The sequence below is a fragment of the Pseudopodoces humilis genome, chromosome 6, assembly GCF_049639895.1.
Source record: "Pseudopodoces humilis isolate 2021_Gansu_Grassland_sample_001 chromosome 6, ASM4963989v1, whole genome shotgun sequence".
NCBI classification, from domain to species: Eukaryota; Metazoa; Chordata; class Aves; order Passeriformes; family Paridae; genus Pseudopodoces; species Pseudopodoces humilis.
The window spans coordinates 3,934,774-3,950,276 of NC_142205.1; the positions used below are offsets into that span (position 1 = coordinate 3,934,774).

Sequence of the window (15,503 nt, forward strand, 5' to 3'; positions counted from 1 at the left end):
AATGCTAAAAATACACGGAAATACAACCACGGGATGATTGTTTGTTGGTATCAGGCTTGTCTCAGGTTCACAGGGGTAAAACCATGACTGCACCAACACATTTCCTGATAGCAACAGGGGGTCATTATCAAAATAAAGGCAGTTCATATTTCATTATACCATATGCAGACAATATTTTAACAACCTTGGTTGACTTTGGAAGCTTCCTGGCAAGTGGCTGTAACCAAGTGCTGCTTGGGGGCTCGGGGAACACATAGCCCAGTCCAAAGTTAGAGAGCCAATTTTTCACAGTTAAATTTCCTATTGATTTCAGAGAAGGGTTTAATGGGGAAAATAAATATAGCTGGGCCCTGGGTTAGCATGGAATAAAGTACTTTTGCTTCAAATACAGTCGGGAGCCCAAAGAGACGAGGGGCTCTGAACCTTCCCTCTGCCCTCCCTGTCAGGTTTGTACATGGACACTCAACCCCTCAGGTCACTTGGGAGTTGCAGGATGGATCAGGCCCTTGTGGGCTTGAGGCACAGAGAGAGAAATGTGCATTTGTTTAAAGAGAGAAAAGCCTGGGTTTAACAGTGCTTGCTTGTTTGAAAGCTGTGGGTGAATTTGCGGTGGCTTTAGGAAAAAAAAAAAAGCAGCTGATTTTCATTAAATTTTCTGTGAAGCTGTCCTCTCCATCATTTGACAGATGAAATTATAGTCTTACTGAGTAAAAATTTTGATTAAGAGGCTATTTTCATGTTTTATAATACGCAATAGGACATGTACCAAATAGAGGAAAATAAGTTCTGATTCCTTAAAAATAGTTTCAGTCATAAAAAAAAAAATAAAATTCACCCTTTACATTTAAAATTAATGGCTAAAACCTGCTATGCAAGAAAAAAAAAATGTTTCTTCTGTGCCTATTTTCTGCTTTAGAAGCCTGCTGTACCCTTGTAAGAGTAGGTAGCACTTTAATGCAATGCAAAAGAAAAAAAACCCAAAAAACCTGTGTTACATTAAAATACAAGTAAGATTTTGGAATTGATCCTCTCTTGGTGGTAACCTGAGGATAGAGAAACATGTACAAAGCATAGAAATGTCACCCAGTTCATTATCCATAACATTTTATTCACATGTAGTGCTGTAGGAAGAAAATTTCAAGATGCTCTGCCTTGATGTTATAAAACTCCCTCATCGTCAATTAGTATGAGAGGAGCTGGTGAGAAGATCAGTCGGTTGCTTGTTCACATTCTGGAATGAAAAATCCAAAATACAAGGAGAGGAAGCCTTTATTTAAGGGCAGTCAGATAAAACAGCTGTGGGATTCTACATCATGAAATCACTGCTTATATCCATCAATGCCATTTTTCAGTCCTTAGTAAGGAGGGTACATCTGCCTCCAGCCTCTGCAGAGGTTTTGGGGTTGTTTGTTAGTGAAGGCCGGTGGTGGAAGGGAGGAACACAAGCTGGGCTTTGCCAGCACTTTGCTACAGGACCCAGAAGGGTGCTCTGAAAACTCTCTGTCCTACCCTGACAGTGGTTTTGCTCTTGAGCTTCACCACTTAGACCCAAATAATTGTTTTTTCTCTTATCCATTCACCATGGCACCACAGGGCACAAAATGAGGGGATCTTTGCTCTTGGCATAGCTCAAAACAAGCATAAAAGTGGGAAATGCATGTAAAAGCCCTTAAATTTAGCACATTTTTTTTTACAGTAAAGAAAATTCTGATGAGCACATTTTGGCAGTGTTTCACTTGTTTGGGTTTTGTTGGTTGTTTTCTTTTAGTGAGTCTTTGCAATATGATCAGTTTTGATACAAAATACTTTTATGGGTTATAATGCAATTTTTATGGATCTAACAGCAACTAACAAGTGAGCTGTACTTAAAAATCCTCAGAAATCCTGTCCTAGGGACATCGTCAAAACTTCAGCCTTTCTGAGGAGCTCTGCTCCTTGTTGTACTGACGTCCAGTTACAGGTAGCACATTAACAAAAATAGAATTCCAGTGTCATGCTTCATATCTTCAGCAGCATGATGTATGTGAATGTGTGCTAATTACAATGGGAAGCCACCTGGGTAATTTTAAGCTTTCTATTTTACATGGCTTCTTTGCTCCTCGACTTTTCATTTCAACACTCAGCATGAAGAGAGAGAGGTTAAACTGTTGCATTTTGTATACAGGGAGCCATTCATGTAATATACACCAGTCTGTAAAAACTGTAAATGCTATTTTTTTTTTTTTTTATTTTAAACAGTTTTCTTAGTTTACAAAAGATCAATAATTGGTACCTTTTTTACACTCTCAGATTCCTGAATATTGACAGATCTTCAAAGGGAGTATTAGCATATGAAACCTTAAGATTGGCTGTCCTGAAGGTTTTTAAGACACGATAAAGCTAAAATATCAAGTCTCTTGGACAGCCCCTCTTAAACAATTTGGGCTGGGGTGCACGTCAGAAATCACCAGCAAAGCCCAGCACCACCCCCCCACCCCGTGCCACTGTCTGCCTGCACGCTGTTATTTGGTTGCACACTGTTTAAATCCCAAAGGAAAATCACACCTCGCATTCCCTCGCTGGCTGCTGGTGACAGGAACAAGATCCGTACTCATTAATGATCACCAGGGCTCCCTCAATGTGGTTGGGTTTGTAATCAACGTAATACTCCTGGGCTGACATGGCAGCCATTTGGTGCATGGTCTGTTTTTGCTTCTGCTTCCTGCGCTGTGTGACAAAGCACTGTCTTAGTTGCCTTAAGCCGGCTGGGAAGCACTTCCAGGAGACATACAACACCAAAACCACGATGAGGAAGGAAAAAATCAGTGCCATGGTGCCCGTCACCACCTTGTGAATCTGCACGGCGTTCTCGGAGTTCTCGCCGGGCATGGTGATGGTGACGGCGTACGTGGTCCGGTCCTCGTCGCCCTCGGGCGCGTCGTAGGTGGCGGTGGCCGAGCCATAGCCGAGCGTCTGCTCGCTGTTGTTGGTCACCGGGGAGAAGGTGTTGACGCTCGTGGGGTCGGCGTTGTCCTCGCACAAGTGAAAGGCGTACACGGCGTCCAAAACATCCTCTCCCTGGGCGTACTCGGGGGTGGCACAGAGCAGGTTGCTGTCGTAGCGACCCTGGAAGTTGCTCAGCCAGGAGGCCAGGGCGCAGACGTTCCGGCTGCAGTCCCAGGCGTTGGCGGAGAGGCTGATGCTTGTGAGGGACTTCCAGGAGTCGAGGACTCGGGAGTCGATGTAGGTCAGCCGGTTGGAGTCCAGCTGCAGGGATTTGAGATGAGGTACACTTTCAAAAACGTGAGGTTCGATGTATTCGATTTCGTTGCCAGAGAGATCCATCTTTTCGAGTTGCCATATCCAGTCCAAAGTGTTTACTACGATAGTGACTTTATTCCTTCGCAAGCAGAGGGAGTGCAGGGAGATGAGCCTGGGAAAATGGGCTAAATTCACTTTCACCAAGTCATTGTGCTCGAGGTGCAGCTCAGTGAGTTTGAACAAGCCTGCAAAAGAGTTTCGAGCCAGGCTCTTTAACTGATTGTATCCTATGTCTAGAAACTTCAGGCTGCGACAGTCCTGAAAAATTCTCACTGGCACGAACTTGATGGCGTTCGACCGCATGTGCAAAGTTGTCAGTTTTCTCAGCCCGTGGAACAGGTCAGGCTCCAAAGACTGTAGGTTGTTGTACGATAAATCCACACTGCGCAAGTTTGGCATGGGGCGGAAAGTGGTGTTGGGCAGTTGGGTTATTTTGTTGGAACTCAGGGTGAGCTCTTTAACTCGCCGCAATTTTTGAAAGGCATTCCCCTCCACTGAGCAAATGTGATTGTGATCCAGATAGAGCCACGTGAGCTGCATTAACCCTGTGAACTGTCCATCATGCAGCTCTGAAAGGCTGTTGTACCGCAGAGACAAGCCCATCATGCCCGACAGGTTGCGAGGCATCTCTGTGAGATTCAGTGATTCACAGTACAAAAGCCTGCCCTCACACCGACAGAGCTGTGGACACCCACTATTCACAGCTGGAAGCATTTTAGAAAAGATACCCAGCGTACACAATATCAACCCCGGGGGCTTCCTCAGCAGCCAGTTTAAACAGAGACCAATAAGAAGGAAATCCATTAGCAAGAATATTTCCAAATATGCTTGAGAATGTCCATTGAATCTTTTCAAATTCTACATCATATTTTATTTAAGGGAGGAAAAAAAAATAAAAAAATGCAAACCAACGAGACAAAGCCCGAAAACCAAAGCAAAACAGCAAACAGAACAAACACAGAGGCAAATATTTCACTTTACAGCATGCAGGAGCTGTGCAGCATTAAAGTTCACAGACATTCAAAGGTAAAATGATAGTGAATTTGTTCATGTTAAATGCTGCAGCAAAGAAAAAAAAAAATCTTTCTTCATGAAAGAATTTAATTAAAAAGTGTCTTACCCACCCTTTTCCAGAGAGTGACAACCTCCATTCAGTTGCTTCCTTTGTGTTTGGACTAATTATATGCAGAGCTAAAAAAGACCCCTCTGTGCTACAAATTCAGTCCCTTTCAATGTTGTGCAAGGCTGGCAAGCTCACAATGTCTCACTTCGCTTCTGCTCAACGAGCGAAAGGCTTGTCCAGCTAGCTTTTGAGCTGCCTCCTAGGACCTGCAAGTTTCAGAACTATGTACATGAGCTTGATCTTCTCCTTCTCCCTCTGTCCTTTCCTCTGCAGTTAACACTGTGGCGTGAAAAAAACTCCAAACTCTTTACTAACGACTCCACAGGATTTGTCAATCTGTTTAATGTCCATCATTTGCAACGACCATGGACCGGCACAACCTTTACTCCAGAGAGAGGTTACCATTCATTCACTGACCGGCTAAGGGTCGCTTTATTTCCCATTCTTTGTTCGCTTTGCTTGTTAGGTGATGCTTAGAGCAGAGAGAGACAGCAAGAATCCCTTCCCTTCAGCTGAGCAGTATGTTGCTAGAGCATGCAGAGGCACCCAGTGTTCACTGAGTGTCGTAAGCTGCTCATGATTGTACGCCTGCACTGTGCATCTCAGACATGGGCAGATTGAAAAGGGGTGGGCATAAAACCAACATCGGAGCGAACCAGGAAAGTAATATATGCTCTTTGATGAAATGGAAAATACTTTAAGCCTATCTCGCCATTTCTCAAACAGGCACGCACACACAGCCGCACAAATCATCAAAAGCGAGGCAGTGCTAAGTAGGAAGCTTGAGAATTAGGATTCTTTCTCTTTTTTACTCGGATGCTTTTGTTTAAAGTCTGTATTTATAAGCTATTAGCCGGGAGAGGGAGAAACTCGATTACTTGGTTTGGGAAGGAATATGTAAACCAGTCTCTTTGGATTGCCTTTTCTCTCTAATTCTGACGATGAGATTTGCTTTTTGGTCTTCAGGTGGGGGATTGAGGGGTGTGTGTGGGGAAAATGTGTTTTTTTTTCTTCTGACATTGTCTAAATAGAGCATGATTTGAAATTCTGTGCATTCTTTCTCATAGAGATGCAGTCAGAGCTCTGCAAATAGGAATGTCTCATTTCATATAAGCTTTAATTACATTTGGTCTTTTTCCATCCTGCATATTTTGTGTGTTCAGCACATGCCTTTCCTAAAGGCTTTTTTTTTTTTTCTCTTTTTCTTTGCAGTGTCTGCTACGGCACGCAGAACTCAAATTCTAGCAGCATTAAGATTACTGTGCTTTTTGAATAAGATCAATGCATAAGTTGCTGTGAGCGTGTCGGCAGCATGCAAAGAGGGGGTTTCAAACCCCATTAGTTAATAAGTTTTGCAGATTGTGCTGGTTTTTTTGTTCTGTGTATACCAAAAAAAACCCAAAAAATCTTTGCTGGGTAATCTGCAGTCCTTGTTCTCTATGGTTAAGGCATCGTCAGTGAGCTCTATAATTTTTACTGACTGAAAAATGTATGGTACTTCTGTCAGGAAAACGCTGGCCATCTTTTCCTATTATGAAATAGTCTCAAGCTCGTGTGCTGGTGAGAGCGATCGGAGCTGGCAGCTCCCGGTTCTACATCAATACCCAAAGAAGAAGTTCCACACGGATTTAGGATACAAGGGTCGCGGAGGATCGTGCTGATTTTAAGTGGACATCGGATGCAAAACGCTGGAGGGACAGGGCAAAACCATTGTGTTTGCTTTCTTTTTCACAGCTGTGTTAATTTAGAAGAAATACCTTGTTTTGGAGGTGTCTGTTGCAGAGCTAAACATTGTGTTTGAGTGTGGCTGCTGTGTGTGCTGGGAGAGATCAAGGAATGCAGTAATTTGATGCAGTAAAAGTTGCTTTGCAGAAGTCCTGGTAAACTTAAAGCTCTCGTGCATAAGAATAAAAATGTGTGAAGGAGATTCATTACTAATGGATTTGCCAGAAACAGTCTTAAATAAATTACAAATATAAACCATTTAAAATGTGGTTTCAGAACCTGGGGATCAATGTGCTTTTATGCTCCCTGTTCAGTTTATTTACATTTTTTTGCTCTTCACAGCATTTCAGTGATCTCAAAGCATAAATGTGATGCTTTAATAGTACATATGAACCTCATCTATGTTTTAGCATTTGGGCAGGAGAGCTGAAGGTGGTTTTCCTCTCCCCAGATCATGCTGTTTTATTCAAAGCAGGCTGTTTATGCAAGTGTCCACTGGTTGCAGTACACCTTAATTCTGTTTCTCAGTACACAAAAGCAGTAAGGAAAGCAGTGACAGAACTGACAGAAAAAGCATTGAAGCAGGAGAGACTAAAAAACCCCATCCAAGAATATATTCCAGATTGCCGTGATGAATATTTTGGTGCAATTAGCAGGGGAAGAAAAAAATTAAAGGATGACTTGAACTTAACAGATACTGAAAAAAGCTTCAAAGCAATGAGGTTGTGTCCCTTAAAAATCTGCAACCCTACAAGTCTTAATGGGGGAAGCTTTAATGCCTTCTCCCTTGTGAAAAATTGGGGAGAGGTCTGCAACAGTAGCCCTGAAAATTTCAATTATATCTTCAAGGAAAGCTACAATTTTCTGCAAATCAGACGATGATAAGGATCACTTAGTTACCATTTAAATGCTGTGTACAAAGACTTCTTCTAGTAAAGATGAAGCTCCCTGATACAACACTGAAGAGCTGAGTTTTTATTTTTATTTTTTTTCACTGCTTCTCCCTGTTATCACCTGGGATACAGCTTGGATCCCAACCAATGTGCCTATTCCCACTCTGGCATATAATCCATTATCATTTGGTTCTCAAAGGCAGGAATTAGAGCAGACAGTAGCAAACCTATATAGCAGCAGCTGGAAGACTGACAACCAGAATTAGGGACCCAGAATTAATGGCCCTAAGTGCACTCTCTCAGAGCTCTGACAGAGGGCTGTTGAATAAGAAACTCTGCTCTTGTCCAAAACTTGGTTGTAAAAAAGAATCCAGGTAGTCTTAAAATGAGAGACCTCAGTGTATGTTTGAGGCTGTGATGTTGAGGCACAGTAATGACCAAATTCAAGAACTGGGGCATCTGAAATATCTTTTGCATAGAGGTGTCCTGCTGTATTTTTGCAATGTACCCTTTTTGCAATCAAACCAGGAATCCACTTTGAAGATGACTGTATTGCAAAGGGCTTAATTTCCACTGTCTGAGTTGTTATCACAGCCAAACTGTTAAGTTTACACATTTTCTGAAGTTTCAAAGCCTCTGGCAAGTCTCTATAAATTAGCAGATTTAAATTAGCTTTATTAAATGCGCTATTATAAAACATTTTAAGAATGGCAAACTAAGTTTGTGTGTGCTTAAAGGAGCTTGATTAAATCAATGTAAAGTAGGTTACAGAAGAACAACATGAATAAAATTTTAGAAAGTTTAGGTGGGAAGCTCCTTCTTGTAGCTATGACAAGGGTAATTCAGTGGCAACAGTGGTCAGGATTGTTCAGGCTGGAAAAGAAAAACACCTTTCAATGTATTTGCTCTACACATTTTTAATATTGTGTTCAGATTAATCATAGAATCATCAAGATTGGAAAAGACTTTTAAGATCATCCAGTCCAACCATTAAATATCCCATATAATTTAATTGGCCTCAGAATCATTTAATTCTTGCTAATCCCTTGGATATTCCTTTACCGTTTGTGCCTGGATATTTACCTTACCTTAATTTGCAATCCAGGACAGATGGGATTGGGACAGAGTGCATGAGATCAGAATGTGGCTGCTGATGCCAGCTCTTCATATACACATCTTTTAATAAATTCTAATAATAATAGATAAATATATTATTAATAAATAAATACAGAAAGGCAAAACAACCTATTAAATACTGAGTATGCTGCTTCTTTTTGGTATTTTCTGAGTGGTTTATATCAGAATAATAAAAAATGATGCTCTTAGTGATGATTTTAATTTCCTTTCATGAATGGAAGGACTCAAACCTTGATCTTTGGTAGTCTTTAATTTTCAAGTGTGCTGAACCATGGCATTTTGTATAAAGGAAACATTTAAAACCAGAAAGAGGGGGAAAAAAGACATGACCTAAGGTAAAGCAAACTAAATCTCTTATTTCTCTTTTATTTCCCTCTTGGTCATCCTGAACATTTATTGGCTGCCCCTTCTGTATAAAATTTAGGATTTCAGCTGATAAGAAGTCCAGATCTATAACATGTCTGTTTTAGTAGATCTAAAAATGAATACCATTATACAAGATTTTGACTAAAATTGTCCTGGTGGCTCCAAATATCATTAAATTCTTACAGTACTTGACAGACACATTGGATTTGTGGCTGCCTTTAAATCATAGATATTCTTATGTAAATGACATTATGTTTTTTGACAAGGTGTTAAACATTTTTTCTGTCTCATTGCAGTTGTTCCATCCTCATCAACCACTTTCACTTGCAGGTGGTCATGCATAGCTCTAGAAAGTCACTGACAGAAGAGACCCATGTGCAGAATTCAGTGCAGAAATGTCAGTTTTTAGGACAACATACCCAGAGTATGATGAAGTAACTCTCTCCTCCATTCATGAGTGGTAGACTACTTGAGTAAGCTAAAAATGACTGACTCTCTTAAGTATCTGTGAAAATACCTTTGGATTTCTGGACGTGATGGCAAAACTCTTGACAGTGTTACTGGTTCTGAATGTCCAGAGGTAATGGTAAAAAGGCAAGAAGTAAAATTATCCCTTTGTGATTAACTGGCACATGAAGATCATGCAACATCCTGGCTAGCCAAAGGCCAGTGTGTTACTGTCACGTTACCAGGTTGGTGGAACTCCTGGTTTACAGAAAAAGTGAAAATATTGGGTTTTGATTAACCCTTGCTAATTTATATCTCTAAAAACGCCTTAGGAAGTCACGGAGGAAGCGCGTGTGGAGTGCAATGATTAGCAAGTGTGAAGGTTTTAGTTGGTCATATTTGAATGGAAATCAATTAGTTCCACCTTTAGAAGTGCTAAGTGAGACACTCCACAAAGGTTTATCTCAAGACCTTCCTGAGCATTTGTGGAGGTACCAGCAAATGAACTGTAATTAATTAATTCCCAATTCTGTTAAGAGCAGAGAGGGCGACAGCTTATCCACATTCTTGAATACACCTACTGTGTCCTCTGCAACTGTTGATAGCTCATCTGTGAGGGCTATTTTTTTATAAACTCTGGTGCTAAATGGTCTTTTCTTACAAATTTGAGATTTGTTTCAGCTGAAAGGTTCTGTTCTTCCGTGGATGTTGCTTCTCCCAGATGTTGCACCTGGGGTTGGTCAGTTGGTTGTTGGTGTATTTACTCAGACTCACTGAGAAGTTGTATGAAGTGACAGAATAGCAGGATTGTTTAGGACTGTGAAAAATCCCCCCTGTAGCCAAACTGGTGATGGCCCTAAACCATCATGTGCCCATGTTTTACCAGCATTTTGTGTCATTTTCCAGACTAAGTTGTGTTGCTTGGGAAGTTGTGAGGTCTCTCCTGGGGATGCAGGAAGCACCATGCTGTAGAGAAGTCATTGGTAATGCATTGGAATAGCCCTCCTGATGCATAACCCTTCATTCTTTTTACCAATGGCATAACTTGAGGGGCTGTGAACACTTTTTAGATTTCCAAAGTGCAGGACATGTGGAGAATTGAGAGGAATTTATGAAATAAATTATTAAAAGCAAGGATGAACAAGTTAAAATCTGTTCCTGGCAGTCTTCTGGAAATTCTTTTTACAAGTGGATGAACCGCACTTGGAAAATTTTCCCAGAACAAAAAATCTGTTCTCAGCATTAGACAACCACTTGTTCTTAATCCATTTCTTGTGCTCATTTCCAAATGTATTTTAAAGTACAGAAAAGACAGAAAAACTTCATGCTGGCCTTTGTGGATACATTTCTAGAAATACAGGTTAGTTATAAAGTTGGGGCTGGTATTTTGAAATTGAGTAAGACTTACTATTGAGTCCTCTTCCATCACATAGGACACCATTTAAACTGACTCCACAGAAAAGTAGAATCATAAAGTTATAGAATAGCTTGAGTTGTAAAGGACCTTAAAGACCATGTCATTCCACCCCTGCCATGGGCAGCGACACCTTCCACTATCCCAGGTTGCTCCAAGCCCCATCCAGCCTGGCCTTGGACACTTCCAGGGGCAGCCACAGCTTCTCTGGGCACCCTGTGCCAGGACCTCCCCACCCTCACAGGGAACAATTTCTTCTTTACCATAAACCTGCTCTTTTCCAGTTTGAACCCACACCCCCTTGTCCAATCACTGCATGCAAAGGCGCTATTCTACAGAAAAACTCTGCTTTTTGGAACAGGTTGCCTGTAATAATAGATTTTGGAATGTTCTCAGAAGCGACTCCTGGATTTACTGAAGACCTGAACAACAGCAGCTGGGTGACATAACCATGGAAGCAGATGCTGGATCAAGCAGGGCACCCATAGGGAACAGGCAATGGCACCTTTGGCAGGCTGTGGCATTCTCAGCTTTATGTGCCTCTCGGTGAATTGTGGCAGAGAAGGAAGGCAGGGTCTTTTTCATCCTCCTACTCCAATGATATCCATATTCTAAATGGAAAATTCAGGATGAAATGCATTGAAATCCTGGTTGTGTGTGGATTGCATCTTACAGGGAGATTACAGGGCCTCTGGATCATTAGCTCATAGACAGAATTAATAATGCAGAAATATTTGAGGTTGAAGACTCATATTTCAGAGGGAAGTCATTGTGATTTTTGCAAGCTTAAAGATGATGGTTTGTTGACTACCTGCAAAATTTATGGTTTCATTACGTTTTATTTGCAACTGATGTAATGTCTAAGAGAAATAGTCATGGGTCAGGAGTCTCAGAAGGACATGTTTAAAGGCGTAACAAAAGATAGTCATGCCTTCTAAAAAAAAAAAAAAGACGGGAATAACCTGACCTTCTTTTTTTAAACCAACTTAAAAATACTCAAGGCATTACTGGAGAGTTTATATGGTGGAGGAGGTTTGTGTGTGGTGTATGTGTAATCTTAGAAACTCAGCTTTGCTCAACAGCTAATTTAATTTTGTGAGATCCAATGGCAGTCTTTGAAATGTGCACTCCTGACTCTTGTTTGGTTTTGTTTCAATGTATTTTGAAGATTTTTCATGTCTTAGAAGGAACATACAAAGTGATCAAAAGTTTGTGTTACTCCATTTGTCTAAATAAATATATAGAAGGGCATAGCAAATTCTAATAACATATCCAAAGATCCTGAATTTTCAAGTTTTTAGAAAGAATATGCCAAATACATTCTTAAACTCTGTACAGTAGTATGAATGTAAATTACCCTGCCATAATATATGTTTTTAAAGGTGAAACAGCAGATTTGGGGGGCACAGTAACAATGCTTTTGGGTTCACTTCAGCTGTGTTTCATAATCTCATTCCCTCTCCTACTGCTGTTCTTTTGAATCTTTGATATTCCTGTAAAATGAAGAGCTTATTGTTTCCTAAGACTCAATTTATATTTTAAATGAGTGGAAAGATGCATAATCTACTTGAAAAGGCAGGAAAATATCATCCTGTTTTTCAAGATATAGGACATTTTACGGAATATTTTGAATTCTAGAGACCATTTTTAAAGTATGCTTGACTTAGTTCTGCTCTTTTTTTTTGTAGTGCAAATTAATTATGATTTGACAAGAGTGTACTTGATTTTCTTCTTCAGATTTGGTGCAAAGCCAAGCTTTATTAGTTAGAGCCTCTAAATCAAAACCAAAGGTCAGTATCTGTAAAATTCTTGTGGCTCAAGATCCATTGTAGTTTTTTCCCCATTATTCAGATATTTTTGTATATGAAAAGGTGTTTATGTGTTTAAGTGGATGTGGCTGTGTGATGCACACATAGCTGTGGACAAATACCCACTTTTCATAACTGGATCAGTAATGTTCCTTGCAGCAGTCTTAAAACTTTGGGAAGCCATTGCTTTCCTGAATGATTCCCTCCTTCACACTTGGTATGGTCTGTGAACACTGGCTGGGGGTGTTGTGTATCCATGGCAGGTAGGGGACAGAAGGTGATCCAGCAAGACACAACACTGAGTGCCAGACCTGCTAAAAATCAATCCTGGAAGCAGGTCCAGACCTCACTTTGCTTCTTTTAACTGTATCTCATTTTTTATTTTTTTGCTTTTTTTGTGCCCTATTTCATCTTACATCTAGAGTTGTTATTGATTTTTGTTGGGTTTTATTGTTTCCAGCTCTTAATTTCGGGGATTATCTCTTCCTGTGTCCTTGCATAATGCCCAGCATGGACTATCTTTTGCTGTGTCCTGATCAGAGACTCACAGGCATTTTGGGCTGAGAAGGACCTTAAAGAGATCATCTGATTCCAGCTTCCTGCCATGGCAGGGACACCTTCCACTATCCCAGGCTGCTCCAAGCCCTGTCCAACCTGGCCTTGGACACTCCCAGTGATGGAGCAGCCACAGCTTCTCTGGACAGCCTGTCCCTCATAGTCAAGGATTTACTCTTCCCAATATCCCATCTAACCCTGCTCTCTGGCAGTGGGAGGCCTTTTCCCCTTGTCCTGGCACTCCACATCGTTGTCCAAAGTCCTGCTCCAGCTCTCCTGGAGCTCCTTTAGGGTCTCCAAGGTCTGCCTGGAGCCTTCTCTTCTCCAGGGTGAACAGCCCCAGCTCTCCCAGCCTGGCTCCATACGAGTGGTGCTCTAACCATAATGAATATTACAATAATCAACACAGTTCTGGTGTGCAAGGCAACAGCTGTTGGACAGAATTCAGTGTATTGCAATGCTCCCAGGTATGGCATCTGCCCAGTGAGGTTTCTGCAGCCTCTTTTGCAGCTGAGTTAGGACCATGCACTGACATCAGGTCAGCAGAGCTCACTTGTAGCTGTTCCCACGAGGGTCATGAGAGCAGTGAGCAACAAAAGACATTGAAAACGTAGTGGGAAGAAGCTTCCCTAGTGCCAGTGGGATGAAGCTGGGTGGTATGGGCTTCTTTACCTTCAGCCCAAAGAAAATCCGTTCTGAATTTATCCTTTGATCTGTGCTGCTTTTCCTTGGCCCTCGCTCTGCAGGGCTGTGGAGCCTGTTGGAAGCATCTGCAGCACTGCAAAGTAGTGCTGACCTTGGGATGCTTCCCTGAAACACATTCAGAGGCTTCTGAGCTGTGTTCTCTGACTGTCTGGATTTTCTGGCACCATTGTATCCATTAAATACTGATTAGATTTCAGAAATCCAGGAGACTAAATAATGCTATCATCTCTTCCCTACTTATCTTAATAAAATTGCCAGTAATATTCCAATATATCAATTCTAGGATATTCTATGCCTAATCTGGTGCAGGGAAACATAGACAGAGTCCTTTTTTGTTTCAAAGGCAGAAAAAAGCCATTTTATTTATTGATTTGGTTTTTCTGTATTGCCTAAAGATGAGGGTAAAAATTAAAAGCTGCTTTCAAGCACTGTTAGATAAATACATCATTTTTCATAATGTTTAATGAATTGCTTACAGTACTTGTTTTACTTCAAACTGCAATTAAAGATCACCCTCTAGTCAAAAGAAAAGTGTGATAAGAACGTGACTTGAAACTGGGCAGAACATTTTCTAAAGCCCTTTGGGAGTAATTCCAGTAATTATTTAATCTGACGTTTTCCAGAGAAATAACCCTTTATGTATGAACTCCATTAATCGTAATAACACAGTTCACATGTCAGGTGCTTCTCTCCAGTCACTTCATACTCTCCATTTATTAAGAGACTAATAAACATCTTCTCTAAATATGAGAAAATACTAAACCGCTTGCAGAAAATCCTGGTGTATAGGTTTGGTCTTGTGAGGTGGGATGTGATCTGTTTATGTCTGCAAATACCTTCAATTTTCAGGACTCTAGCTGCTATCAGCATCAAGTCTCCTCCTCATTTGGTGTCATTTCAGTCACAGCCCTTTTGGGACATTTCTGCTTTCTTTTCTCCTCTGAACTGCCCTGGAGAGGTCTGGTTTGTCTGTGTCCAGCTGTAAGGACTTGCTGTATGAACTTTCTTAGATAAATAATTGATCTTTTGCAAGACCTGGATTTAGGAAATAAAAATTCTGCTTTAGATCACCTACAAGCACAAGAGTGAATACTTTTTTTCTGGTATGAACTTACTACACACTATTGGAACTGCAGAATTAATATGGAGTAACTGTCTTTGGTGATAAGCAGCTCTAAGAAGATTTGTGTTATGTTTTTCTGTGTTTCATCAACTAAAGATATTCCTAAATATTATCTTGTATTAAAAAGTGGTGGTTTAAAAATGCAGTGGTGATTAGATGCCCATATTTGAAGAATTTATAATTCTCTTCTTTTCAGATTCTGACATTGTTTTGTGCTTTTGAAGCTGGCAAGTGCAATTATCAGTGCTCTGATGGGGAGTGATAAATATAATCTATTGCTGAATGTGGATAAAAGATGCAGGCAAATAAGATTGGTTTGACACAGCCTCCTTGTGCATCTTCTGACTTCTCAAAAGCTGAGTGGAGAATAATTCTTTGTCTTTGGAGATTTAATTTGTAATATTTGATTGGTTTTTTTGTGTATGTATTTTTTTTGTTCTGGAGCCAGTGCGACGTACCTTGACTGCTACCGTGCCTAATGCTTGAAATTCAGGATTTTTGCATGGCAGTTGTCATTCGTTGCACATTCCAGTAGATGGCAACTCCAGTCTTCCTGACATTTCATCTCCATTCAAACCAGTAATATTTTCTGTGCCCCCGCCCCTGCATCGTGTCCATATAAATAGCTACGAGTTTCACAGAAATGTGAGTCAGTATTACTTTTATTGAAATTACCACACAGTATCTGATTTCAACTCAAACAGTACTGAAAAGAAAGATGATAAAAAAAAAAAGGCCTATAAGTGCCAATCCTCCTGGATCATAAAGCACACACTGATTCCCCCGTAACTATAGAAAATATTTTAGGAGTTTTCATAGAAAGGATTAGTACCCCAAACTTCCTTTTTTGTGTGAAATAAAGGAAGAGGTTGGATGCAAGTACAGCACTGGCTTTTAGTTTGATGGT

General features: G+C 40.7%; 2 protein-coding genes across 5 annotated transcripts in view; one reads left to right on the top strand and one right to left on the bottom strand.

The window, feature by feature from the left end:
- The window catches only part of CTNNA2 (catenin alpha 2), a 460,539-nt gene that overhangs the window by 300,372 nt on the left and 144,664 nt on the right, over positions 1-15,503 (top strand). The window lies entirely within an intron of this gene.
- Positions 357-4,949, bottom strand: LRRTM1 (leucine rich repeat transmembrane neuronal 1). The gene has a single exon (XM_005517932.3). The coding sequence runs from the start codon at positions 4,102-4,104 to the stop codon at positions 2,539-2,541; it is 1,566 nt and encodes a 521-aa protein (XP_005517989.1). The 5' UTR covers positions 4,105-4,949; the 3' UTR covers positions 357-2,538.